The sequence below is a fragment of the Hyaena hyaena genome, unplaced genomic scaffold (genome assembly GCF_003009895.1).
Source record: "Hyaena hyaena isolate Hyena2069 unplaced genomic scaffold, ASM300989v1 scaffold_448, whole genome shotgun sequence".
NCBI lineage: Eukaryota > Metazoa > Chordata > Mammalia > Carnivora > Hyaenidae > Hyaena > Hyaena hyaena.
Genome location: NW_024081082.1, coordinates 1,094,087 through 1,120,395, shown reverse-complemented (window position 1 = coordinate 1,120,395; position 26,309 = coordinate 1,094,087). Strand labels below are relative to the sequence as shown.

Below are 26,309 nucleotides of genomic sequence, written 5' to 3'. Positions count from 1 at the left end.
CTGAATCCGGGAATCCAAACTCTTCTCCCAGGTCCTCCCTGAGGCAGTTGGGACTGCAGTCCTGATGACGTGTGTCCCTGCCTTCTCTCACTGGGCTAACATCCCCACGACAGGGGCTGAGTTACCGCGGGGTGCGAAGAGCACTGTGGGCGCAGGACGGGCCTTCGCTTGGGCCCTCCCTGGCTCACCGAAGGGGTGCCTGACTCAACTCCGCCACCTCGGCTGACTCACAGTGTGCAGAAAATCTACTCTCTTCTCCTCCAGGCCACGTTGGCCTGAGAGCATTGACCTCCCGTTCTTACGCAGGTACGCTTACTTTCATTAAGACAATATAAAGCTAAATATATTCCCCAATATTTGGATGGCTTTCCCTTCCAAGTACATCTGAAACTTATAATTCTTTTTTTTTTTTTTTTTCTGAGAGAGAGAGAGACAGCGTGAGCAGGGGAGGGTCAGAGAGAGAGGGAGTCACAGGCCGAAACAGGCTCCAGGCTCTGAGCTGGCAGTCAGCACAGAGGCCGACGCGGGGCTCGAACCCACGAACCGCGAGATCATGACCTAAGCGAAAGTCGGACGCTTAACCGACTAAGCCACCCAGGCGCCCCAACTTATAATTCTTTTTAAATTTATTTATTTATTTGGAGAGAGACAGAGACAGCCCAAGTGGGGGAGGGGCAGAGAGAAAGGGAGAGAGACAATCCCGTGATGTCAACGCAGAGCCCGATGTGGAGCTCGAACCCAGGCACTGTGAGACCATGACCTGAGCAGAGGTCAAGAGTCAGATGCTCAACCAACTGCGCCACCCAGTTTTTGAACATATGTCCAATCCATGGACATACAATTTTTAAACATATGTCCAATCCATGGAGGGCCTGACTTGGACAAGAAGTGGACAAGAGTGGATTGCCCTCTCTGTTTTGAGCTGAATGTTCACCTTCTCCTGCCCTTGGACATTGGTGCTCCTGGGTGCAGGCCTTCACGCCTGCACTGGGACACACACCATTGGATCTGCCCCCAGGTTCCCAGGCCTCTGGAGCTGGACCGAGTTGTGCCATGGGCTTTCTTTCCTGGTTTTTCCAGTTTGCAGTTGGCATCGGGGGACTTCTCGGCTTCCATCATCTGGTGAGCCAATTTCTGTAACAAATCTCTCTCTCCCTCGACGGGTAGGTAGAGTGATCCACAGAGATCTATCAGTCTCAGTCTGGCAATTCTACTCCTACATGTAGTCCTGAGAGAAATGAAAATGTGTGGCCACACAATAGCTTGTTCAAATGCCCATAGCAGCGCTGTTTATGGTAATCAAAATATGGAAACCCAGATGTCCATCAACGGGGAACCGGAAACATAAAATGTGATGTTCATACCATGGGCTATTATTTGGCCATAAAAAGGAAGGAAGTCTTGATTCGTGTCACAACATGGGTGAACCTTGAAAACATGCTAGACGAAAGAAGCCAGACACAAAGTATGGTTTCTCTTTTATGAAAGGTCCAGTACAGCCAAATCTATAAAAACAGAATGCAGATAGTGGCTGCCAGGGCCCGAGGGCGGGGGGGTGGGGGGGGCGGCGGGGCGGACATGGGGAGTGCCTAATAGGTACAGAGTTTCCTTGAGGCGGTGGAAATGTTCCCGTATTGATTGTGGTGGTGGTTGCACACTGTGTGTGTGATAACACACTCTGAGTATGTGAATTGTGTGTTATGAGTTGCAGAAGAACAGCCCAGCTAAGCTACCAGAAGTTCAGAGAGGGGACGCCTCCAGCCTCTTAGATGATGTGGCGGCCCCTGTACCCCGCCTCATCACAGGGTGGGGAAAACCTGCTGTCCTCAAACCACACCCCTTGCGTATTTTGGGGACCCTCCTGTTCTCAGGTCCATCAGCTGCTGCCTATTTCCTCCTGCAGTTTGGTGCTTTGTCCCACCCACTTGTATTTTGGGGACATTTGTCACCTACTTTTGTTGTAATTATCGTCTCCGTCTTCTTAGTTTTGCTCTCTAGAGACTCGACTTTTATGTGGGGTTCAGAAAAATCCAAGTTATCCTGGCATCACTGCTACCATCTTCCCAGAATTCCTGTGGGAGACCTTTGCAAAACACTTCTTTTTAGATAGGACTTTCAAGTACCTCCCTCCTTCCCTCCCTGTTTACATTTGTCTTCTGTCACCTGAGCTTTTGGGATGCATGGCTTGGAGGTGAAGAGCTGGGGAAATTGGGGGTGAGCTGTGGCTTTCCACACCGTGGGTTACGTGAGCAGGCAGAGGCACTTCCTCATTACCCAGGGAATCCATCCATCCCTGTCCCTCCCGCCCCAGTGTTAACAGCCTCCAGGCCTGTACAACAATTGGACTTTCTCAGCTTATTAATATTTTCCCCCGGGCTCCTTCAGTAGTGCAATTCAGTTCACCTCTTGCTCAGGAAATATTGCTATGGAAACCTGTTCAGGCATGTTTCGCAGGTCTTTAGAGGCGAGGAGAAGAAAGACGGACAAGAAAGCTGAGTCCTCTGGCCATTCAATCCCCGTTTATGACCCCCAGGCCCCTGAAAGGGTTAAGGGGGAACACATAAGGGGACACTGCTCTCTACATTGCAGATGAGAAAGGGCAGACCCAACCGGATTTGTCAGAGGACAATTCTCTGAGGCAGCGAATGGTGGTGAATTTAATTCCTTGCCACATCGGGGTTTGTAGAATAGTCTGTAAGGAGGCTGATAAATATCGGACTTGGGGTCAACACATAGCTTGTCTTAAAGTTCCTTCAATTCCCGTGGAGTCCTATTAATATTCAAACTCCAGTTTTTATGGCTGTGAAGCACGGTCCCAAGGCCGAATGCAGCTACTTCCAACGGGTTGCCAAGAATCCTGAACAACGTGCACACGTACAGAATGTCCTTCAAGTAGCAAGAAGGGGAAGACGGTACAGAGGACAAAGGTGAAGCCACCGCTCTGTGGTTTCTGACCTTTCATTTTGCTCAATCAAGGCTGCCCTGGTTGCCGTAAGCACTGGCGTGTCCTCGCCTAGCACGGCCGGCTGTCAGGACTCAGGTTGTCAGGCACTGCCTGGACTCTCCTGTGTCCCCTCTCCTGTGGCAGGAGGAAAAGCCCAGCTCAGCCAAGGAGCCAAGTGAGTGAGTGCCCCTGGCATCGGGCTGAGCGGGAGTGCACTCTACAGTATAACAGAGATCCTGCTGGAAACAGAAGTGGCCACAGGCCATTGACTTAAGAAGCTATTAGTGACTTTAGGGGCGCTTGGGTGGCTCAGTCAGTTAGACCGACTCCGGCTCAGGTCATGATCTTGTGGTGTGTGTGTGGGTTCAAGCCTTGTGTGCTGACAGCTCAGAGCCTGGAGCCTGCTTCAGATTCTGTGTCTCCCTCTCTCTCTGTCCCTTCTCCACTAGTGCTCTGTCTCTCTCTCTCAAAAATAAACATTAAAAAAAAAAGCAGCTAATAGCGACTCTCTTCTGAGCTCTCTTTTCCTCTTTGTAACATGGGGATGATGCCAGTCCTTCCCAGGGCTGCCAGAAGGCAGGTGTAAAGAAGTCCAAGTATACAGAGCGCTGAAGTCAGAGGCTGGCCTTCCCAGGGCTCAGACCTATAGCTCAGCGTCTTAAGCACATGGTTGGAGGATGATAAACCAACAAGTGCTTTTCCCCACTCTTCCCTACGCCGTCCGTTCCTGTAGCTGGAGAGGAGCCCCCCGCAGCCCTCCTCTACCGCAAAACAGAGCCCAGTCAGCCCCCGCCTGGGAACCTCTGCAGGGGTGCAGGGGGAGTCCGGCACCCCTGTGGCAGCCGCTGTCCCTTCCAGCCCTGCCGAAGGGCCCTCTGCTGGGCAGCTTGGGGAGTCAGAAGCAGGAGACCCCAGAGTTTACTGGTCTAAAGACACCAAGTCCATGACATTCTGACGGTGGCAAGAGGCTGTGCGAGGGCAGGTGAGTTCTAGAGAACAGCATTTTTCGGGTTTCTCACCGTCTGCTCCCTTTCCTGATGTTCTTGGAAGCGGTTACTGATAACGGTCATTTCTAATAGCGGACTGCTCTGTTCTGTGCTAAACGCTTCTCTAGCATCACTACGTTCACTCCCGTTGACACTGCCGCTTGCTTCTACAGCTGAGGAAACTGAAGGCACAGAGAGGGAAGTTCACTTCTTCAAAGTCTCACAGTAAGTGGTGGAACAGAGATTCCCACCAAGTTCTGCCTCGCTCCAGAGGTTGCTGCCCTGGGCCACCCAAGGCCCGTAAGCCTGGCTCTCCCCAGTGCATGCTCCCCGCCAGGCTGGGCGACGCTGGAGGCACCCCTTTCTCCTGCTTCTAACACCTCCAGCTCCAGACCAGCTTTTCCATGATGTGTGCCTAGAAGTGGGGAACTGGCCACTTGTTCTTCCTTTCACCCATCCTTGCCTTTCGCATGTCCTGGCCCGGCTCCAAGTCCACCATTTCCCCTGTGCTCTGCAACAGGGCAACTCTGGGCAAGGCGGGGCATGAAGGGTGGGAAGCAACCCAGGCATCTCACCTGCAGGGGCAGGAGACACAGAAACCAAGTCAGAGAATCACTAAATGGTAGAGGGGCCTTGGGTTCTCGATTACGAGCCACTGAGAGCTGCTGGGAAAGTGAAAAGGAATTCACTGGAACGATGGCAACCACAGAGGACTAGGGGACCAGGTTTGGAAGACCACAGCCGGTCACGCCTCTGCTCCCAATGCAGCAGCCTCTGGAAACGGGATGAGGAAGAGGCCACTTGTTCTATCAGTCCCTGACTCAGAGTCTGGGACAGGCCTGTCTGGTCTGTGAAACCCAGGGCCCAGGCTGGTCCTGCAGCAGCAGAGGCTTTTCTGAGAGGGACGGGATGGGGACCCAGCAGGGCTAACACAGCATGGTCTCCAAGCGCCGGAAGGTCAGACGCTGGGCAGCACCTCCAACAAAAAAGTTCCTCTTGTGTCACCCAGTTAAAATTTTTGCATTCCCCCTTAAATTACAGACGAGGATGCCGAGTCTTGGACAAGCGGCCAGGCAAATCAATTTCACCTCATGTGCCAACCCCGACCGACTGCATTCCAGCCGAATGGTGTGCTGTTGGGGGACCTGGAGGCTTTGGCTGCAAGGAGGTGGGCACCGTGGTTGTTACGCTGACCTAGTGAGGGCCTCTTCCCATCGGAGCCATTCAAACTCATGGCTGCTCGCTCTGGAAAGCCTGCGTCTGTCCTCTGGGCCACCCCAGTTCATGGAGAACTAGACGTATTAACACTGTTCCCTGTATTAGGCGTTCTCATTTCGCAAGACGAGAACGTTATATGGTTTAGTAAGAGGTGGTAGGAGTATGGACGTCCCCAAACCTACCTGTGGCGTGAGAACTGCCCAGAGGTTCTTCTGTGCCACCAAAGGCCTAAGTCATAACTTCCTAGAAATGGGGGAAGAAGCTCTTACACCACTGTGGTGTTTCTTAAGAAGCCAATCTGAAGTCACATTAGCATTTGGGAACTACAGTTCCAGAACAGAGGCCTACCTTCTCCAGGCAGAGAAGGCTCCATCACCTTCCCAGTGGCTAATGTCTACCAGAACCCGCTGAGGATTTTTCAGGCTCAGAAATGGCTGGAACCCCTGCAGCCATCACGTGACACAGACAGTATTGCAGTTTAGGACAACACCTCTTTACCTTCTACTGTAAGCAGGTTCCTAAGAACTCCTGTCTGCTGGCACCCAGCAGGCTTTCAATTCACAACCTAGGATCCCCCACGGGCACAATTACCGCCTCCACCCAACACCCTTTACAGACGACAGTAGCCTTGAAAACGGCATCCACCTCTTTGACAGCTGCCTGAGGAAGGTGCTGCAGAACTGGAATGCTTTCCAAAACCTGGCTCAGATCCCAATTCCAAGGCACTGGCCTGCCAGAAATCCCGTCTGCGCTCTGCCAAGAAGCCCAAGCTGGCTCAGGGTTTGGGGGTCCCCGTGCCGATGCTATTGGACGGCAAAGCCTCCCTGTGGGACCCGCTTGATAGACAGCGGAGAGAAGAGCTTTGCAGCAGGCACGCTCCTCCGCACTTCTGAGCGCATTCCGTTCTCATCCCTCCCTATTGTTTCCTTACCTTCTATTCCGCGTTTAGCAGGCCTAGGAAGGAGGCACAGCTGGAATGTGAATCCAGGCACTCTGCTTCCAGAGCTCTCGTTTTTAAGTGCTAGTGTTTTCAATACACAAGATCCTTTTGGGTATTCTGAATTTGCCTTTACTTATGCCAATGTGGGCAGTGAAGACACAAACTTAGAGATGGAATGACTTACGGTCCCTGGCAGCCCAGGGGACCCAGGGAGTTCGATTTGCACGAGTGATCCGCGTGGCTCCCTGCCTGCCCTTCCTGGCTGAAGCCACTTAGTCCCACCGGTCACGTTTCCGGCCCCACACATGCCCCCACAGCTGCGCTCTCAGCACAGAAGCCCACCCAAGGACCCCTGCCTTCCTCTTGTGCAAATGAGCCTGGCACACGGCGCTGCCCTGACCTTGTACGTGACTCTAGTCCTGGCTCCTTCGCATCTGCATCCCCGCCACGTGGCCCAGGACTGGCCGGAGACCCCTGCTCTGGACCCCCCTGCCAGAAGAGCCTCCTGACTCAGCAAGTCCCTGAAATAAGCCTTTATCAGAGAAACAACAATCCTCCCCACTCCTGTTTACATACTGATCCCCCGCAGACATCTCCGCAGACTGACTTCTCCTCATAAAGGAGGTCAACCGCGGCATGAGACATCTGTGGCCAGCAGGTGCCTGTACCCTTGGTCTGCGCAGACCAAACAAGAGTTGACAGAATGCGGGACAAAAGAAATACAAAACTGACGTAATTATTTAATGATGGGAAAATAGCACGTTATGAAACAAGCTGGTAACACGCTGGGGGGAAGAGAGGAGGGCTTCACTTCTGATAAAAAAATTTAAAAGTATGCATACAAAACACTGGATGAGTACGTACTAAAATATTGTCAGTATTTACTCCTGCTGAGGGTTAAATGTTCTTCTCTTTGTTTCCGTGTATTTTTTGAGACAGGATTTCTTCTGACACAGGAAAAACAAGCTACCAGATGTCTTAGAGGAACAGTTATTAAGAGCCAGAGTCCGCTGGTCAGGGCCTGAACCCCAGGACAGCTCCAGCCAGGAGACAGGGGACAGTGGTCGAGTCCAGATGCAGAATATCATTCTTCTTCTTCTTTTTTTTTTTCCAACTCCAGGGATGCTACTTTTATCAGGCGGTTTCCTCCACATTTGATGTTGTCAACTGTGCTTATTTTAACAGGAGTCTACTGCCGTTGCCTGGCACAATGATGCTAAACAACTTTTGTTTCAAACTGGTAAAAATCCAATAACCACTGTATAGTTCCAAAATGCACTGGAAAGAAAGCAAGACCCAGGAAACTTGCTGGAAATCAAGAGCTCCTACAGCAAAACCCCACCTGACTAAACCCATCTGTGCTGCCCTGACCTCTGTTCATGTCCAAGCTGCCTCAGAAATCTTTGTTTCATGGATCTGAAAGGCGCAATTTTTCTCAAAAAGATGCTTTGCCTCCTTGGTACCCTGCAGGGATGGAAGGGTTCACCAAAATCCAAACCCCCTGAAGCAAAGCTGAACGAGCGTGTCACCGCTCTATGCCTTTTCCGGAAAGGTTTTTTGCAAAGTTATCAAATAACACCTGTATTGGTGTAAATGAGGCTCAAAAGTCTGTTTCCCACTGCTCCCAACAAATGCTGGGAGTGCAGAGGGCACTTTATTCAAGTAACAATGACAACTAGCCCACATTTCTCACTCTTAAGAACGGGAAGGGCTCACTGTTTTAAAAGCTGGCCTGTATAAAAATCAATGTCACCTCTGTGCTCTGTGCTTCCTAGACACAGCAGCGTTTTCAGGGAGGTCAAGAACTGTGGTTAAGGTCCAAGAAACAACCAAAAACAAAACCAAATAAACGGAGACAATTTTCTGCATCACTACCACGAGCACCGGGTTCAGAGTATCAGCTCACCGCCTCTTACAGCAGGTTGGGACAGAAATCCGTGCGGCAAAGATCTTCAGCCACCGGGGAGGAAAAGGTACAAAAAGAATTACATTAAAACAATGACAGATTTGGAGGAAAAAGAATTAAAATGTTCTATCCACAAGATCCTTTGTTTTGCCCTTGAGCAACCTAAAAAAAATTAACTGTTTTTTATATCCCCAGGTAAAGAGAGGTATTTCCTGGAAGTGATCAGTGTTCAGTGCTTACAACCCAAATCAGTCTATATTCCTGTTCAATCAGTCCCAATCCTGAAGCCACAAAAATTCCTCTGTTGGAGAAAAGGGGAAAGTCCATTTCAGGACAAAGCTAGTCAGTAGGAACGGAAGGCGGGTCTTCAGTGGGAGAACTGCCGGCCGTCGGATGACTTCTTGCTAATGTGTTTGAAGATTCTGGACTTCTCGACTTTCCTGGCTTTCTGGAAGCCGAATCCGCCGCCACCTCCTCTCTTTTTAAGCTTGCCGTCATTGCTGTTCACGTCTAAAGGTGGATGTTAAGGAAATTAAGCAACACAAAGGTAATGCATCCCCACCTAGTATCTACAGAGAGAACGTGCCGGCATGTGACCACGGCTCTGCCACCACACCTCCTCCCTGCACCATGCAAATGTCTACAAAAGCCTGGAGGTGACACTTCCAGGAAGCTTGGAGGGGCCACTTGATTGTGGCCTAAAAGGAGCAGCTATGAGCCTAAGGAAATAGTTGAGTTTACTGTTCTGCACACAATGAAACTGAAGACAATTACTTATAAGGAGTTGAGACATCAAGTGGCACGTGTACTAACCACACTGTGTCCACACAAATGCCTTCACCTCCATTCTGAGTGGATTCAGGAATGTTTAACCAACGGAAGGAGTCCTTCCGTTCAATTGGTTCAGCAAGCATTCATCACGACAGACGTTTCCTCACTACCCACGGTGAGGGTGGGGACCCCGAATCTCATCCCCTCGGGAGTCAGTGCCAGAGTGTCAACAGGCCTCACTTTGGCTGTTTCCTCTGTCGAAACAGGAGGATAAAGTATCAACTGCAAAGAAGCAACTGGAGGGGTTTCCTTGGATTTTACACTGAGTAGCACTTAGATCTTATTTATTTTCTTTTGCTATTCTTGCAGCTTTCCTGTATGAAATCATTCAGTGGCTCTCAAGGGATAAAAACTCTAAGGTCTCCTCTCTTACCTTCAGCTCCAGGACAAGCTGCTCTCCATGACCTCAGCTCTCGTACAGGGAGGCCTCACAACCACCCAGGCCCTGCGATTCTACCCGTCTGCCTTTCTTTCTGGAATACAACTCTCTGGCTTTCACTGTTTGCCAGTCAAGTCCTTTTGTTTTTTTAGGCCAAATCACAAGCTGTCTTGTTTCTAGAATCCCCAGGGCGGCAATTAATCCCTGTCAAGCGTGCGCTAGCCCCAGCAAGCAGTGACCAGAACGTATTACCTTCCAGACCTCAGCCAGAGCAGAGCAAACCAAGCGCTAGGCCCCAACGTCCCGTCAACCCTGTGCCCCTTAGTTACCGGATGAATTCCCAACAACAAAGGATACTCAGATCAACAAAAGGAGGCACCTTGAAGCCAAATGACAGAGCAACTTGAGGCAAATTTAAGTTATTAACGTTAAAGATCTGTTTCAGAGAATGAGAATCATATGCTCGAATGTAGGACTTATATGCTTCCTGGGCTGACTTATGAAGGAAGTAGTTCTTTTCAATCAATTTTTCAAGCTAAAAAGAAAAAAAGAGACATTGGTTTCAATAAACTACAAAAGTAGACTTTTACTTGTTACTAGAACAAAACCATCCCGCAGAGAAACGTGCTCCAGAAACACTGCTCCAGGGTTCGTAATATTTGCAAACAAGGGTGGAGTAAGAATAACATCAAAGTTCTTGCAGGGTATGAACTGGAACAAGGCAGAACACTGGAATGTTCCAGCATAGCAAGAACCCCAAAAGAACACACAGTTCAAACCTCTTGTTTTATGAAAAGGGAAGACTCAGAGGCCAATAATTACCAACGAGTACGATAAAGGCAGTACCCGGGGTAAGGCCACCTTGTATGAAACAGAATCAAAAACACAAACACACCTGAGACTGGATGTCAGAAATTTTGGACCAGGAAAACTCAAATTCACTTAATGGGACCTAGAAAACAAAAGCGTGAAGATCAGTAAACCAGGAGAGATCAGCGTTCAGACGTTTAGATGAACGAGTAGCAACAAACGTCCCACGAAGAGCCGGGAAGAGCCAGAGCCGACGAGGTATGAAGAGGACACACGGCCAGGCCCGTGCAACTCCCCACGACGGACGGCTGCTCCTCTGGCCTCCCGAAGCCAGTGGCAAAGTCCATCTTACCCCTGCTAGCTTCACAGGAACTGAGCTGGGCAGGGACAGGGAGCCGATGAGGCCCTCTCCCCTACATAAGACCTCTGGGTGCACCACGAGGCTGCCGGACGCCTCTGTGACGCCCGGAGGCCACGAGGACCACAGACTCCTACGGGAAGGGTCTCTCAGCCGTCACTCACCAGGTAACTGCAGAACTCCCAGACCTCTGAGAGGTGCTGGAAAAATAGCTGGCCCAGCCCTGGACCCCCCGAGCCCGCCATCTTGCAGAGAAGACGGGTATAGGATAGAACAGCGAGATGAGCACACATGCTGTGGAACACGAATGACAGGTCAGGGACGGCCTCCCAGAAGACAGCACAGCTCGCTGAAACCAGAGCGTTCTAGAGATCCAGGAAAAGGGCATTCCAGAGAAGAGGTGCATAGGCCGTTTCCAGGAACTGCATGCTTGCAGGGTGGAGCCAAGGCCACCTGGTAACTGCCAAGGGGGGGCCAAATGTCAAGAGAAGGCCTGACCAGCGTGCACAAGACGGAGCAAAAAAGAGGCGTTCGGGATTCTAATGAATTTAGGTTTGGTGGATGGAATGAGGCGAGAGCCAGATTAGCGTGGGTGGACACTAAGCAGCAAAAATAAAAACCACTTTCCAAAGCAGAAGGAAGAGAGGCCATCGGGAGCAGCCACAGAGGGAGAGGAAGGAGAATGGGTTTAGGGTCGAAGCTGTTTTAGTGGGAGACGGGACATGGTCACAGGACAGACGGGGGTAAAACAGTCCACGAGAACAAGACAGGAGGAGGAGGCGGCAAGAAAGAGTGAACGGAGCCCGGGTGAAAACAAGGCTGGGCAGGTGGAGGCGCGGCTCAGAAGGGCCGGAGGTGGTTTCAGCCAGGGCTCCAGGTGAAGGGCCAGGCCTGCAGCCAGGACGCGCGGTGCGGCAGCGGAGGCCCACGGCTGCTGGCGTCTCAGGCCTGCCCCGCCCGGCGTCACCCGCCCCTCGGCTCACAGCAGCCTCTGACCCATCCAGCAGTGGTGCTCCAGGCCGTCGGCACAGGCGCACCGGTCCTACTAAGACGGAGCTGCTCCCAGCGAGAGTCTCCAAGCTGGAGTCTTTACCTTGGATTGCCTCAAGTAACGAAGGAAACCCAGTTCCTCAGGGCGCAAAATGAGCAAGGCGTGCCCTCTTCCGTTCAGGCCTCTGGCTGTTCTTCCCACACGATGAATGTACTCCTTCGATGGAGAAAGACCGGAGTTAACAGACCAACCACCACGGGGACCTGTCCTTCAGAACCAGCATGTGGAGGAGGGAAGCATGTCAGCACATCTGGGTGAGGCGGCGCTCCTCCCCCAGGCCCTTGTCACACCCGCCTTTTCTCCATGTCCCCTGCTTCCACGGGCGCCATCACCGCAGAGCTAACAGGGCAATGACCGAGGCCGACACTCACGGGACACGATGTTTATATTAACTCTATGATCTAAAGAAATGACTATTCTAGTAAGTGTGCTTCATCTTCAAAATAACTTTTTGAACATGTCTTAGTGCTAGGTGACAATTTACGTAATCTATTTCTCACTGAAAATATTTAATAAAACTTATGTTAACACACATGCTACAGAATCTTCTCTATTTCAGGAAGCAAATTTTATTTCCTTCTAAAACCTACTGCTCTTAACAGACGACTTCAAGTATGTGTGTTCCTGACTTCAGCCTCACTGAGGCCTCTCCAATCTTGCACACCCACTTCGGGTCAGCAGAAGCCCTCGACACTGCCAGCACCAGAGAAATACTGCAGCCCGGGCACAATGAAACATGACTCGAGGGGCACCTGGATGGCTCACTCTGGGTTTTGGCTCAGGTCATGATCTCACAGTTTGTGAGTTCGAGCCCCGAGCTGACCTCCACAGTGCCAGTGCAGAGCCTGCTTCCAACTTCTCTCGTGCACATGCTCTCGCTAAATGAATAAACTTTAAAAAACAAAACGAACAAACAAAAGAGCATGACCTGAGTAACTAAGGGATAAACCTTTGAATACAAAACACGGTTATTTCTCAGGGAGACTGGAAAGTTCAGTCCTTAATGCAGAGTCAATGTGGAGAAGCTCCAAGGACACCAGGTACCTTGGGGTCGTCTGGGGGGTCATACTGCACAATCCAGTCGACCTCGGGAATATCCAGCCCTCTGGCCGCCACATCCGTACACAGCAGTATCCCCGAATCCGCATTGCAGAACTGGAAGAATGTGGTCGTACGCTTATTTTGCTTCTGCCTTCCCTAGAATCAAATCACAACAGCCATTAGAGCTGGAAACCGGAGGTCATTTTCTGCGAGGTCTGGGTGTCCACCCCCAGGGGGTGGAACTACTAACCTTCATTTCAGTCTCACTCACTGGCCTACATCCTATTTCCCTAAGTGGATGGTGTCTCTTACCCCTCTGTGGTCCTCACCCCCCACTACCCAGCAAAGCTCCTTCCACATGGGATCGTTCTAGACTTAGGAAGAGTGATACTGCAAATCCCAGGATCCATAGAACCTGGTAAGTGTCACAGTTTTAAATAAACTCATGATAATCACTTACATGAATGGCCAAGACAGGCAAATCGATGTAGTTCAGCAACTCATAGTGGTACTTCACGGACATACAGGATGAGAAGAAGACCATCAGTTTCTTCTTCCGGTTCTTCTTAAGGAATGTAAAGAGGAGGAGGAATCTCTTTTCGGAGGGACAGATAACATACCCCTAGAAATGAAAAATGATCAGACATTTTCAGCTTCGTGAACCACTATGATTTGAGGGCGAGCACAGATGAATATCGCACATGGCACCGTGATGCCTCACCTACAGCGATTACTATCTTCGCTGTAACAGAGCATTCCTACAATGAGACTAATTTTAGTTCTCTCGGTTCCTTTCACCATGTGCAATCACTAGATACTGACTACTTTCCCTATTTCTGAGATTACAGGCTCCTGGTTACCGACAGCTTGTGCAACCGTAACATGGTAACATCTCTACTCACTGAGAACCCTCGAAGCATATCGACGCTTCATTCCTAGAAAGGTCCTTAAGAGCAAGATCGCAAGTAACCATAGCCCTAAACAAGACAAGGCTGAGTATATTTCTTAAAATATACAGCCAACAAAAAAAAAGATTTTAAGCTAGATTATTTGAAATATTTTATTCACTAAAGACTCAATCATAAAGTTCTATTTTCTTTTTATTAAAAAATTTTTAATGTTTAAAGACAGATACAGAGTGCAAGCAGGGGAGGGTCAGAGAGAGAGGGAGAAACAGAATCTGGAGCAGGCTCCAGGCTCTGAGCTGTCAGCACAGAGCTGATGTGGGACTCGAACTCATGAACCACAAGATCATAACCTGAGCCGAGCTGAACTGACTGAGCCGCCCAGGCTCCCCTACTGTTCTCCTTTTTAATCCACCCAATTTGGATCCATCACCTCATTTCCAAGTTTTCACAGCAGTGTTCCTGAAACCAGCCTCTCCGTTCGCTAACTCACCTTGCATCTTAGAGCAAAGCATTAAATAACGAAGGCTTTTTTTTTTTTTTTTTTTTTACTGCAGTTACAATTGGTAGTGATTAATGTCTCCTATGTGGTAAGCAGTATTTAAGGGACAGGATAAAGAGAGCTGATCAAATTATTCATAGTTTAAAATATTCAATACCAGGAGAGCCAGAGATCCAATACCAAGTTCACTATATTTGATTTAAAAAGGGGCGCCTGGGTGGCTTAGTTGGGTAAGCCTCCGACTTTCGCTTAGGTCATGATCTCGCGGTTCGTGGGTTCGAGCCCCGCATCGGGCTCTGTGCTGACTGCCAGCTCAGAGCCTGGAGCCTGTTTCAGTCTGTGACTCCCTCTCTCTCTGACCCTCCCCTGCTCACGCTGTCTCTCTCTCTCTCCTAGAAATAAATTAAAAAAAAAAAAAAAAATTTAAAAGTTCATGAATCCATCTGCCTTGGGGATGATCCTGCAAACAATTTCAAGGACACAAAGATGAGCCATCAATGTAAGAGTAAAGTACCTGCTCAAGACCATCCACTGTCGCATTAGCTTTATCATCGTCCACACCAACATACAACGGCTCCTTTTTCAGAGAAATCCTCGCCAAGTCTTCAACTTTCCGAGTTTGTGTGGCGGAAAAGAGCATGGTCTGCCTGCGCGCTGCAACAGGTACACATAAAAATGACCCAAATGTTTCAGGGAATCCTTAGAATTGCTGCCCACGTAGACACGCTGAGGGAACTATCAGGAATGGGACATGGGAGTCACTACAGATGTTAAGATGGGACTGTCCCGGAGGCGCCTGGGTGGCTTAGTCGGTTAAGTGTCCGACTTTCGCTTAGGTCATGATCTCACGGTTCGTGGGTTCGAGCCCCGCATCGGGCTCTGTGCTGACTGCCAGCTCAGAGCCTGGAGCCTGTTTCAGTTTCTGTGTCTCCCTCTCTCTCTGACCCTCCCCTGTTCACAGTGTCTCTCTCTCTCTCCTAGAAATAAATAAAACACTAAAAAAAAAAAAAAAAAAAAAAAGATGGGACTGTCCCAAACAACTACAGGTCTATAAATTTGACCAACTTAGAAAAAAAGGACCAATGGCTAAACCTCACTCAAGAAGAAACAGAAAACCTAGATAGCTCTGTATCTGTTACAGAAGCTGTAGCCAAAATCATCACATAAAGGAAACTCTAGCCCCAAAGTATTAGTGGAAACTGATGAATTCTATCAAAAGTTTAAGGAAAAAATATTACCCATTCCTCACAATCTCCCCAGGACTTGAAGAGTTTTTACTTCCCAATTCATTCTTTGAAGCTAGTTATTACCCTGATGCCAAACCCAATAATGACTCATGGGCACAGATGTAAAATTTTTTTAATAAAATTTTAGCAAAGGTGAATGTATCATGTAAAAAGGATAATGCATCACGACCAAGTGGGGTTTATTCCAGGAATGCAGGGCTGCCTTCATATTTAAAAATTACCAATGTAATTTACTATATTAACAAATTTAAAGAGAAAAACATCTGACCATTTTTCTTAATATTTATTTTTGAGAGACAGTGGGGGCTGGGGGGGGGCGCGGGGAGAGGCAGAGAGACAGGGAGACACAGAATCTGAAGCGGGATCCAGGCTTTGAGTCTGATGTGGGGTTCAAACTCACGAACCATGAGATCATGACCTGAGCTGAAGTCGGTGGTCAATAGACTAAAAAAGTATTTGATAAAATTTAACATCTATTTTTTTTTTTTTTTTTTAACTTCCGCGCCATCAGCGTAGAGCCTGATGCGGGTCTTGAACCTACATACTGTGAGATCATGACCTGAGCTGAGATCAAGAGTCAGACACTTAATCAACTGTACCACCCAGGTGCCCCATTAATATCTATTTCTTATTGTGATGTTACTGTTCTGTTTTATGCTGTTATTGCAATTTCATTTTTAATGGTTTGGAAGCCATTTTTGTGATGAAGAAATGTTTACAGTGTATAGTATCTGAAGCATATCCTTCTGGATTAATAAAAGTAATTTAGTATGTGTAGAAAAACAAAAACATCTGAGGAAACCAGGAACAGAAGAGATCATCCTCATCCTCCATGCTAAAGGGCATCTACAAGAAAATCTACAGCAAACATCATACTTAATGGTGAACGAGTGAAAGCTTTCTTCCCTGTGATCAAGAAAAAGACAAAAGACGCCTGCTCTTGCCCCTTGTATTCAGTACTGAACCAGGGGTTCATATTGCCAGTGCAATCAGGCAAGAAGTAAGATTTTTTTTCCTTTTAAATTTACAGACAACACAATGGCTTATGAGGAAAATTTAGCAGGTAGCCTCATCTAGAGGGTCATAATGAACAGTCCAATTGAATATAATAATTACTTGGCAAGATACAGGACCAATACACAAAAATCAATTGCATTTGTATACACAAGCAATGAACAAATTGAAGTTGAAAGTTTAATGAAATAGAGATAAATACAATAGAATATGTGAGAAAATCTGTACACTGAAAACTCAAACACTGTTGAGAGAAAGTAAGGAGCAAATAAGTGGAGATGAACCTTATTCATGGGTTAAATGACTTCTTGTCTTCTACCAATGTATCTAATTCGGTACAAAACCAACCTTGATCCCAGAGGTTTGGGGGGTGGAAGTGGACATAGTGATTCTAAAATTTATACAGAAATGCAAAGGACAGAAGAGCCAAAACAATTGTGACAAACAGAGTTGGGGTTAATTCGGCCTAATTTCAAGATGTATTAGAGAACATAGAACCCTCTTGCTGCTGATGGGAACGTAGAATGGTGCAAGCTAAGCATGCACCAGCCACCTGGCTCCCATGGGTGTGGCACACCGGTTCCATGGAATGCTTCTCAAGAATACAATAAACCTGGACACCTGCAACAGCTTGGATGAATCGCAAAAGAAACCAGACAAGAAGAGTTTTACCACAGGATTCCATTCACGACGCTCAAGAAAACGCAAATTGATCGAAAGTGACAAAAAGCACACCGGTGACCTCCTGGCAGAGAAGTGCCTGAGCAGCTGTGACGGGTAGGAGAGGGCGCGCCTTCTGAAGGGGAGGGGGGACTGTAAGGCACACAGAGGACTTCTGACCGTTACGTGCATGTTCACACTAGCAGTTGTGGGGACGCTTTCATAGGTGCAAACATGTCAAAACTCATCCGACTATATACTTAGAATTACTGTCGGTTATACTTCAATAAGGCATTAAGAAACAAACCATGATGAATGGAACCATGGCCTTATCACAGATATAAGGAGTTTATAACGTTACAAATACTACAACCAAAGCATGTAACTCATCTGCGGCTACCTGGCAATGGCAGGTTGGGTGAGGAAGAGGTGGGGTGGTGGGGGTGGAGGGAGGGAGAGAGAGCTCAGGACTGTCCAGCTTATGTCACAGCCTCTAACATGGCAAAACCACCGTATTAAGCTACTGCTATGTCTGACCTTGTCCCGCAAACTCCCTCTCCTCGGCACAACTACTGCGCCTGGCTGTATGAAAATTCTGGTGATAAAAGTCTTCACAGAGGAACCCTCACTCACTCCCAACAGTCCTTTGCAAACCACATGCAGATATTACCGACTTACTTGGCAGAAGTTTAATAATTTGTTTTAATTCCTCTTCAAACCCAACATCCAAGATACGATCAGCCTCATCAATCACCAGACACTGGAGATTTTTATACATAAACCCGGGGGTATTCTAACAAGGCAAAGGCAGAGAAAAATGTGTCAGCCGTCAGGCTTACGCTTCACACAAGGCAGTGAGATGGGGGCTGCGTCCCAGGGCCGCCTCACCTGCATGTGGTCCAGGAGACGGCCTGGTGTGGCCACAATGATGTTGATCCCGTTTCCAAGTTTCTGTGCTTCAGCGGATCGGTTGCTGCCACCCATGATTAACCCGTACGTGTGAACGTGGTGCGTCATTAGCTCCTTAAGGACACCGAAGGTCTGCATGGCCAGCTCCCTGGTAGGTGAGAGAATAAGGACTCCTGTTCCTAAAAGGCAAAAAGTCACACACGGTAAAAGTCACACTGCAGGTACTGCCGTGACTCAGTGACAATTCTGATAAACTTCCAGGTTAGATACTGGCAAAACCAACCAAGTCAAAGACTCACCGTTCCTAGGCATGAACTTTAACTTAACAATGAGTTCAACCGCAGGAATGAGAAATGCCAGAGTTTTACCACTGCCTGTTTTCGCAGCTGCCAGAAGATCCCTAAATATTTGAAATGGAAAGGAAAAGAGAGATATTTAGCCTACCTATTCAACAAGTATTAACTGAATACTTTACCGTGTACTATCACACTTTAGGCATTAAAGCTAGAACACAAATAATAAAAACAAAGTCCCCAGTTTCTTTATCTCCAAAATCAATCCGAGATTAAATATCTGAGAAACAAGAACTGTGCTATAAAAGAGAAGTGGACTTTTTTTTCATACACCAGTAAGACTTTAATGAAGCATGGATGTATCAACCCAACACAGTGCAAAATCAACAGAACACACTGGCATTTTCTTTCTAAACTGCTAACACTAAACAGATACTAATGCCCAAATATCAGTGTTAATCATACCTGCCTTCCAGAAGTGGTCTGATACTTTTATGCTGAATTTCAGTCATGTTTGTAAAACCCATTTCTTTTATTGCCCTTAGAGTGTTCTCATTGACAAGATCAGTAAGAGAAGCAAATGAAGTGTCCTCAAAAGCTCCTATGCAAAAGACATTTTATCGTTAGTAAATTTATCTTTTTAGGTAGTTAACATTGCTACAGTTGTGGAGTTAGTTTTGCTGTTTGAAAACATTTCTGAGTGGGAATCAAGAGCTTCATCTGGTAAGAAACACTAAACCCTAACCACTCACTGCTATATGCTCCTAAGACGCAGAGCCTTACTTTTGAAAGTTTCTCCACTGCTGTTGGCCATGAGGTCCAGAACCCATACTGCAACAAAACAGGAAAGGACGGGTGTGTGTGTGTGTGTGTGTGGGTGTGTGTGTGTGTAATTGAGGGACTTGTATGAAACGAGAATGTCAAGGATGGGGGTGGTTCGGAGAGGAAAGAAATGTGTAAACAATCTGAAATTAAAAGTGAAAGCGTCTAGTATAATAAGAACTGAGTATAAAGTCAATCAAAAGAGCTGCTACTCATTCCAAAAAGACACCGTGACGGTGAGACAGCCACACGCCGTTAGACGGAAAGCGCACATGGAGTGTGCAGAGGTGCTTCCACAGGGGAAGGCACCGACCTCGAAGGCTGCGCTCCCGCCCACACACTCCCCTGCTCACTAGCCACATCTGGTCCCACCCCGACACTGCTGACCTTCGGGCTGAGCAACACTGTCCTGAGAGGCCGTCCTGTGCGTTACTGGGTGTCCTGCAGCCTCCTGGGCGCCTACCCACTAAGTGCCAGCACCCGGCCCCCAGTTCCGAAAACCAAATATCCCAGTAGTCAGCTTTGCCGTCCGCCTGGGCCGGAGGTTTATGGGACGCAGGCCCTCGAACGGTCAAGTTCCGGGTGAACCGGGAGGAGCTGGTCACTACCTGGCTGAGACCCACTGCCGTAACCATTGCAATTCTGATGAAGTCAGCCGGGGGAGAGGGCTCAATATTTTAACAAGCAAAAAACCCAAACCAAACAAGTCAAGTAACTCCTGGACACTTCTGGTTTGGGGCAAGTGATTCCAGTCTCAACTCTTGACCTTTTAAAGCAAATGGAGGCCACAGGAAATTATCCTGGCAAAAGGCCCTCAACAATGTGACTCTCATCTTTCCTTATTTGTAACTGGGCAGGTAGTAAACCTCTGATCTCCAGACTTCGGGGCCAATGGCTTTCCTACTGCAAAATGGAATCAGCTTTAGAAAACAACAAACCAGGGCTGCCTGGGGAACTCAGTCAGTTAAGTGTCCGACTTTGGCTCAGATCATGATCTCACGGTCCAGGAGTTCAAGCCTCACATCGGGCTCTGTGATGACAGCTCGGAGGGAGCCTGGAGCCTGCTTCGGATTCTGTCTCCCTCTCTCTCTTCTCCTCACCCACTCATGCTCTGTCTCTCTCTCTCTCAAAAATAAACATTAAAAAAAAAAAAAAAAAACAAAAAACCCAAATCCCAAAGGAACAAAAAACCCCAGAAGCTGTTTTGTGTGGACAACAAAATATTTAGTGTCAGGAACGCAAGTGAAGAACTAAGGTGCACAATGTGCAAGATCAGGCGGTACAGGTGAGAAGTTCTTGTCAATAGTCACTTCTTCTAGGGAAATTAGGTCACAATCTTCAAATCCTCTACACCAGAAGGGCATGGCATCTGTAAGGTGTCCCTGGACAGCTCTCGCAGTTACCTGTCAGTCCCAGGGGCAGGCTGGGCACCTCGCCGCCTTCCTCCTGATCATCAGGCTCCTCCGCACGGGTTTCTGGCTCTCCTGGCGCTCGCGCGCCTTCTTCAGACTCCCCGTTGTCTTCGCTTTTTGCTTTTTTGGGGTCTTTGATTTTAAAAAACAAAACCCCCCGAACTTTTGTTAAAATAAAAGTACCAAATGGGATCACAAAATAAAAAGACATGTAATGCAGAGACACGTTTTCAAAAGCTTAAGACGTTTTCAGTTTTAATTCGCTAAGAATGTCTCTTCTTCATGATCTTCTTAGATTTAGAAACACAGGAGGACATGCAGATTTGCCAACAAAAGTATTTTTTTAGGCCTATTCTAACACCTTAAATGACCAAGACGTTTTTGACAAGCTGACCAACTCAAGTATACTAATCACATCAAGTCCCATATGTTTCACTGAGGGGTAAAAGGGCTGGGGTTTTTTTTCTAAACTCTTTTAAAAGCCCTGATTTGTCCTCTTAGGCCATTAAACAGAATTCTTCTATAAAAGCTAACGTTGGCTCAGGGCACCTGGGTGGCTCGGTCGGATGGGCATCGGACTTTGGCTCAGGTCATGATCTTGGGGCTCGTGAGTTCAAGCCCCACGTCGGGCTCTGTGCTGACAGCTCAGAGCCTGCAGCCTGCTTCGGATTCTGGGTCTCCCTCTCTCGGTCCCTCCCCTATTCACACTCTCTCTCTCAAAAATAATTAAAAAATAAAAAAATAAATAAATCTAATTTCAGCCTAAAGAGGAGCAGAAACCCCAAAGGCTCTTCACGTTACTAGAGACTGCAGAGCAAGGACAATCCGCGTGGCTGGGGGACAGAAACTGGCAGCTCCTTGAAGCTACGTGGCCAGGGGCGGAAGGGTTAAAGCCTCCTGGCATTTCACTTCTACATTCGCCTTTCATAGTAGGGTCCCCAACTACCCCTCCAGCCTCACCTCCCATCGCACTCTTCCATGTTAACCACGACACTGGGTGTTTGCACATGTGTGGTAGCTAGTTATGCTCGTTACAACAGAACTGACCTGGACCGGAACTCAGGACTCTGCGGTACAGGACTGGCGTCTTCCTTGCACCTGACTACCACCCTTCCGTGAAATGGTCATCCCATGGGCGGCATGAGGACAGCTATGCTATGCCTGCAAAACTACAAGGCTCCTTTCTAAAGCTCTTTCTTTTTTATCATTTATTCATTTTTTGAAACAGAATGTGAGTGGGGGACAGGCAGTGAGAGGGAGATACAGAATCTGAAGCAAGCTCCAGGCTCCGAGCCATCAGCAGAGCCCGATGGGGTTGGTGGGGCCCAATCCATCAACGGTGAGATCATGACCTGAGCCGAAGTTGGACGCTTAAGTGACTGAGCCTCCCAGGCGCCCCTACAAAGCTCCTTTCTAAATGAAACCTTTATTTCAGGGGCGCCTGGGTGGCTCAGTTGGTTCAATGTCTGACTCTTGATTTCAGCTTAAGTCATGATCTCATGGTTTGTGAGATCGAGCCCTGCATCAAGCTCTGTGCTGAGAGTGAAGAGGCTGCTCAGGATTCTCTCTCTCCTGCTCTCTCTAGGCCCCTTCACTGCTCACGCTCTTGCTCTCTCTCTTTAACCCCCTCTCTCTCAAAATAAACTTCAATAAATAAATGCAACCTTTATTTTAGTTAAGATAGTTCTAACCCAGTGTTGACAAAGCTTTTTCTATAAAGACCCAGAGAGTAAAGACTTTAGATTTTGCAAGCCATATGGTTTCTGTCACCATAAAAACGAAGTAAACAAATGGGCGTGCACTGTTCCAATAAAGCTTTATCTCCAAAAGTAGGCAGAGAGCTGAATAGTTTGCTGACCCCTGTTGTATTCCCCCTTGAAATCTCTGCTTGCTCCTATCTCAATTAAAATACCTATGCTTCAGGGGCACCTGGGTGGCTCAGTCGGTTAAGCATCTGACTTCGGCTCAGGTCATGATCCCACGGTTCATGAGTTTGAGCCCCAGGCTGGGCCAGGCTCCTGCTTCGCATTCCGTGTCTCTGACTCTCTGCCCCTCTCCTGCTCACGCTCTCTCTCTCAAAAATAAATAAACATTAAAAAAATAAAAAGCCTATTTTTCATGCAAGTTTATTCAAATCCAATCACCTTCCAAAAGAAACTGGCCTCCCCCCTATCCTGGCCATTCGCACACAAGTTACCTGGTAGTTTTTATACACTCTGCATATCCAAAACATCAGTAAGTCTCAAGAGGAGGAATTTATGATAGGAAAACAAAACAAAACAAAACAAAACAAAACTGACAAGAAAAGGGTAAATGAAAGAATCATTAATGCAAAGTCCGTTGATAATACAGGCCCGAGACAATAGAGTGTACCAGCCCGGATTTCTTATTTCCAGAATTCAAAGTGGCTTTTATTTAAGTGTGAGATTTTTCTTCAGTCATTAGGGAAGGTAAAAACACACCACTTTCCAGTACCTTCATAAGTGAAAACGTCATCCCCCTCACCCTGTTTCCTTTTGCTACCAGGTCAGCTTCCGGTATACCAGTGAGTACAGGGATCTTGAGTGTTGTAGGAATACAGTAAAAATAATAGAACGAAGGCAGAAACATAACCGTGCAAACTACGTGAATGCTTGAAATTCGAGGGAATTGAAGTACTCACCAGGCCCAACGTCACCCACCATTTTCCTCTTTTTCTTCTTCTTTTTTTTGGATTCTGAATTGGGGGGTGGTGTTGCTGCTTCTCCGTTGATTATTATGGTAGGTTTCTTTTTCTTTTTTTTCACTTGCACATTTTCCACGGTTTCTTTAGCCATCTCTCCGTTCTGGGATTCTGACGAGTCCACATTCACAGACTGTTTAGATTTTTTAACCTTCCCACTTCTCACGGTTTCTTCGGGCAGTTTCTCGTAGGCTCCATTCTGTGTTTCTGAGAGGCTCACATCCCAAGCCCCTATTTAAAAAGGGGAGGTTTCCTTAAAAATGTTAGAAGCCCAAATAAGAAACCCCACAGTGTCCATGACTCAAATAAGTTGCTTCCATTTCCCTTTCATGTACATCACTAAGACCACTTATAATTTATGGCATTCTACAACAGGACAAGTAAATGTCCTTTAATGAAAAATGCTGGAACAGGGTTATTGATTTCTTAACTTCAAAAAACCACACTTCTGTCCTTAAGGAGTTAGGAATCTGGGACAGCAAAACTTCAATGACCTTAAACATTTAAATAGATGGGGTCGGACAACTGTAGTTACAAACACATATTTTAATATCAGGTAAATATAGGGCTAATCACACAACTACTGCTTCACATATAAATTTAAAACATCCAACTTTAACTGTCCCAGGTAGCAGAGAATTGAAAATTCCGTTACTAGAACCATTTACTTACATATAAATGCCTAGGATGCCTTTTAAAAAGCTTCCCTGTTTACATATAATAAAAAGTAACACTGCCTTTTTAACTGTTACCTTTAAGCACCAAGAAAATAGTAAGGCTGTATTATTCTATATGAATCGGAAACACACAGGGACTTCAAACCGTGATTTCTAAAACCCACAAACCTGTACTCTTCTAATCTCTGCTGAAATCCAAGGAAGGTAAGGAACCGCCCTCCGGGATTGACTGGGGTTATACACGCACGATCCAACACCGCCCTGGGGGGACTGACCCCAAAAGGCTAACCTAACTTCACGATCTGTGGTTCACTGTTGGGAACTTAGGACTGCAATTGAGGGGGGAAAGAAAGGTGACTGAGATTCAGGTAACGGCCTTTTCAGATACGTCTTTGTTAAGGATGCAAATACCTGGAAACGCTGAAGGGATTCACAACCTAAAGTTAGGAGCGATGGGGAAAATAGGGCACGCACTGCAGAAGCACTTCTAGAGCTGCAAACGGGATTTGCTCCAGGAGTCGAGAGAGTGGAGGTGGGCAGGGGAAGGCAGTGGTATCAGCAAAGCTCTGGGATGAGACACTGACCTTGTCCTCAAGCACTGTCGGCAGTAAACAGATGTGGAAGGAAGATGCGTGGAGACGAGAAAGTTCAATGTGTCTGATCGGAAACGGGGTGAGGGGGAGGGGTGATTGGTGATGGGAGAGTGGGGGTGTGGGACGTAAAGGTGGGGAGGGAGTCAGAATGAGGGACATGCAGAACTAGCTGGTCTGGAGGCCTGGGAGAGAACTCAGGCGCAGATCCAGGGCACGGGATGAGCGGCACCCGCGGCGGACCGAGTGGAGACCGCGAAGGCTGCCTTTCCCCCCTCCACAAGCACACGTGCTCAGGGTAAGCGGCCGCTCCACCCCGGGGCCGCGGGGGCTCTCGCAGACACCGAACCCCCGTCCCCGCCAGTCCCCGCGCATCTCACCCTGGAGCTTTAAATTTCGCTGGCGCAATTTTAGGTTCCGTTTCTCGATCTTCTTGCGCAGGAGTTTCATGGGTAGATGCGACATGTTGTCGGTGAAGCGCCACCACTACGGCGCCACCACTCCGCTACCCGGTTTGACGTTACTTCCGCCTCGGTCGCACGTGCGCGACTCCGTCGACCGGAAATACGTCACTGGGATCCCTCGAGGACAGTAGAATGGGCGGGGAGAATGCATCTGGGAAGGAAGTGCTTCCGGCGCGTATGCAACCGGTTGCCCCTGGCTACCGAACCCTGCAGCGCCCTCTGGAGGAGCGGAGGTCCTGCTCAGGTTCGTATTGTGTCTGAGCGGGCTGAGCATATTAGGGCCCTTGCAGGTCCTGGGAGCGTAAGCTTCCGCAACGGATACTGAAGAAACAAGGCCGAGCAGAGGGCCTTTTTGAGTCTCCAGTTTTGAGTGCTTGTCCTCTTTGTATCCTGGACTATTTTGAAAGTTGAATAAAATAGAAAGAAATAAAATAAAATCTGAATTTCATCTCTAGTTGTGAAAGAAGTTTCCAAAGTTAAGCGTTGTAAAGAGAGTCATTCAAAATAGGGTTTTGGTGGGGCACCTGGGTGGCTCAGTCGGTTAAGTGTACGACTTCGGTTCAGGTCGCGGTCTCGCGGCTGGTGAGTTTGAGCTCCACATCAGGCTCTGTGCTGATAGCTCAGAGCCTGAAACCTGCTTCGGATTCTCTGTCTCCCTCTTTCTCCTTTCCCTGCTCACACTCTGTCTCTCAAAAATGAATAAATGTTAAAAGTGTTTTAATAAAAAAATAAAGACTTTTGGAGGATACTGAGAAGCTGCCCTATGCATGTGTCCTGTTTGTTTCAATTCTTGCAACACCATGAACTCTTGCCTTTTGTCAACGGTAACTGGTCAGTTGGGATCACCACCCAGAACATATTCTTCTACTTTGGACTAAAGTAGAGACAATGTAACACCTGTTAGCTAAATTGACGACATTTAGAGTTTAACTCTATGGTAGTGATCATAATTCTTTGAAACAAGTTATATAATCTTGTGAATTTTGCCTTTGAAATCTGCACTCTCCTTGCAGTTCAAAGTCCAGACACTTTTCATAGTGAATTTCTAACACCAGGTCTAGCAAATAAATCAGTATCATTAGATCAGACCTCACAAAGCATCTGCGAGTTTGGGGAAATGGCAATTAATCACACATGCCTCTGAAATTCCTTTTGCCCCTCCCTGTTAGAACCTATCTCAGTATCTATTCAGTGTATGTTTACTAAACTTTTTAAAAATTTCTTGCTTGGGCTCCCCATGGCAAATGTCTCCTTCCCCGGAATATATTAATTCATCAATTCTTCACTCATTTCACAATAATTTGTGAGCATATTTATGTTAGGAGTATGTGATCAGTGTGTGTTCAGCTCTGGGAATAGAATGTTGGGGAGACACACACAGCTCACCTTCATGGAACTTACAGAGTGGACATATGGAGTGGGTAGAAGATTAAACAGCTGAGGTAAAGAAAAATACCTCAGCACCCTCATCTGTGCATGAGGTTGGAGATGGGAGTCTGATCCCATACTCTCTGCATATGTGCACTGCGGTAGCCACAGGGAATGGAGGTGCTGCCTTTATTTAAATATTATTTAAATATTTATATTTAATATGGATCATGCTTCACCCAACCTGTTCCTTCAATTGT

The 26,309-nt window shown here is 47.6% G+C and overlaps 1 protein-coding gene across 1 annotated transcript; it reads right to left on the bottom strand.

Annotated features, from left to right (window-relative positions):
- Nucleotides 1-6,808: 6,808 nt before the first annotated feature.
- On the bottom strand, nt 6,809-24,741 carry DDX18 (DEAD-box helicase 18). Its single transcript, XM_039253409.1, has 14 exons — nt 24,598-24,741; nt 22,891-23,181; nt 20,220-20,360; nt 18,460-18,595; nt 18,001-18,101; nt 17,681-17,880; nt 17,471-17,585; nt 14,386-14,525; nt 12,925-13,086; nt 12,468-12,620; nt 11,466-11,579; nt 10,100-10,156; nt 9,562-9,739; nt 6,809-8,504 (listed from the first exon to the last, which is right to left on the bottom strand). The coding sequence occupies exons 1-14, from the start codon at nt 24,680-24,682 to the stop codon at nt 8,362-8,364; spliced, it is 2,016 nt and encodes a 671-aa protein (XP_039109340.1). The 5' UTR covers nt 24,683-24,741; the 3' UTR covers nt 6,809-8,361.
- Nucleotides 24,742-26,309: the final 1,568 nt, after the last annotated feature.

Excerpts from the sequence above, each read along its gene's own strand:
- DDX18 (XM_039253409.1), bottom strand. The coding sequence starts at position 24,682 with ATGTCGCATCTACCCATGAAACTCCTGCGCAAGAAGATCGAGAAACGG. Across the intron at positions 23,182-24,597 it reads GCGAAATTTAAAGCTCCAGG|GGGCTTGGGATGTGAGCCTC; the intron begins GTGAGATGCGCG and ends CTTTTTAAATAG. Across the intron at positions 9,740-10,099 it reads TTTCTGACATCCAGTCTCAG|CTTGAAAAATTGATTGAAAA; the intron begins GTGTGTTTGTGT and ends TTTTCTTTTTAG.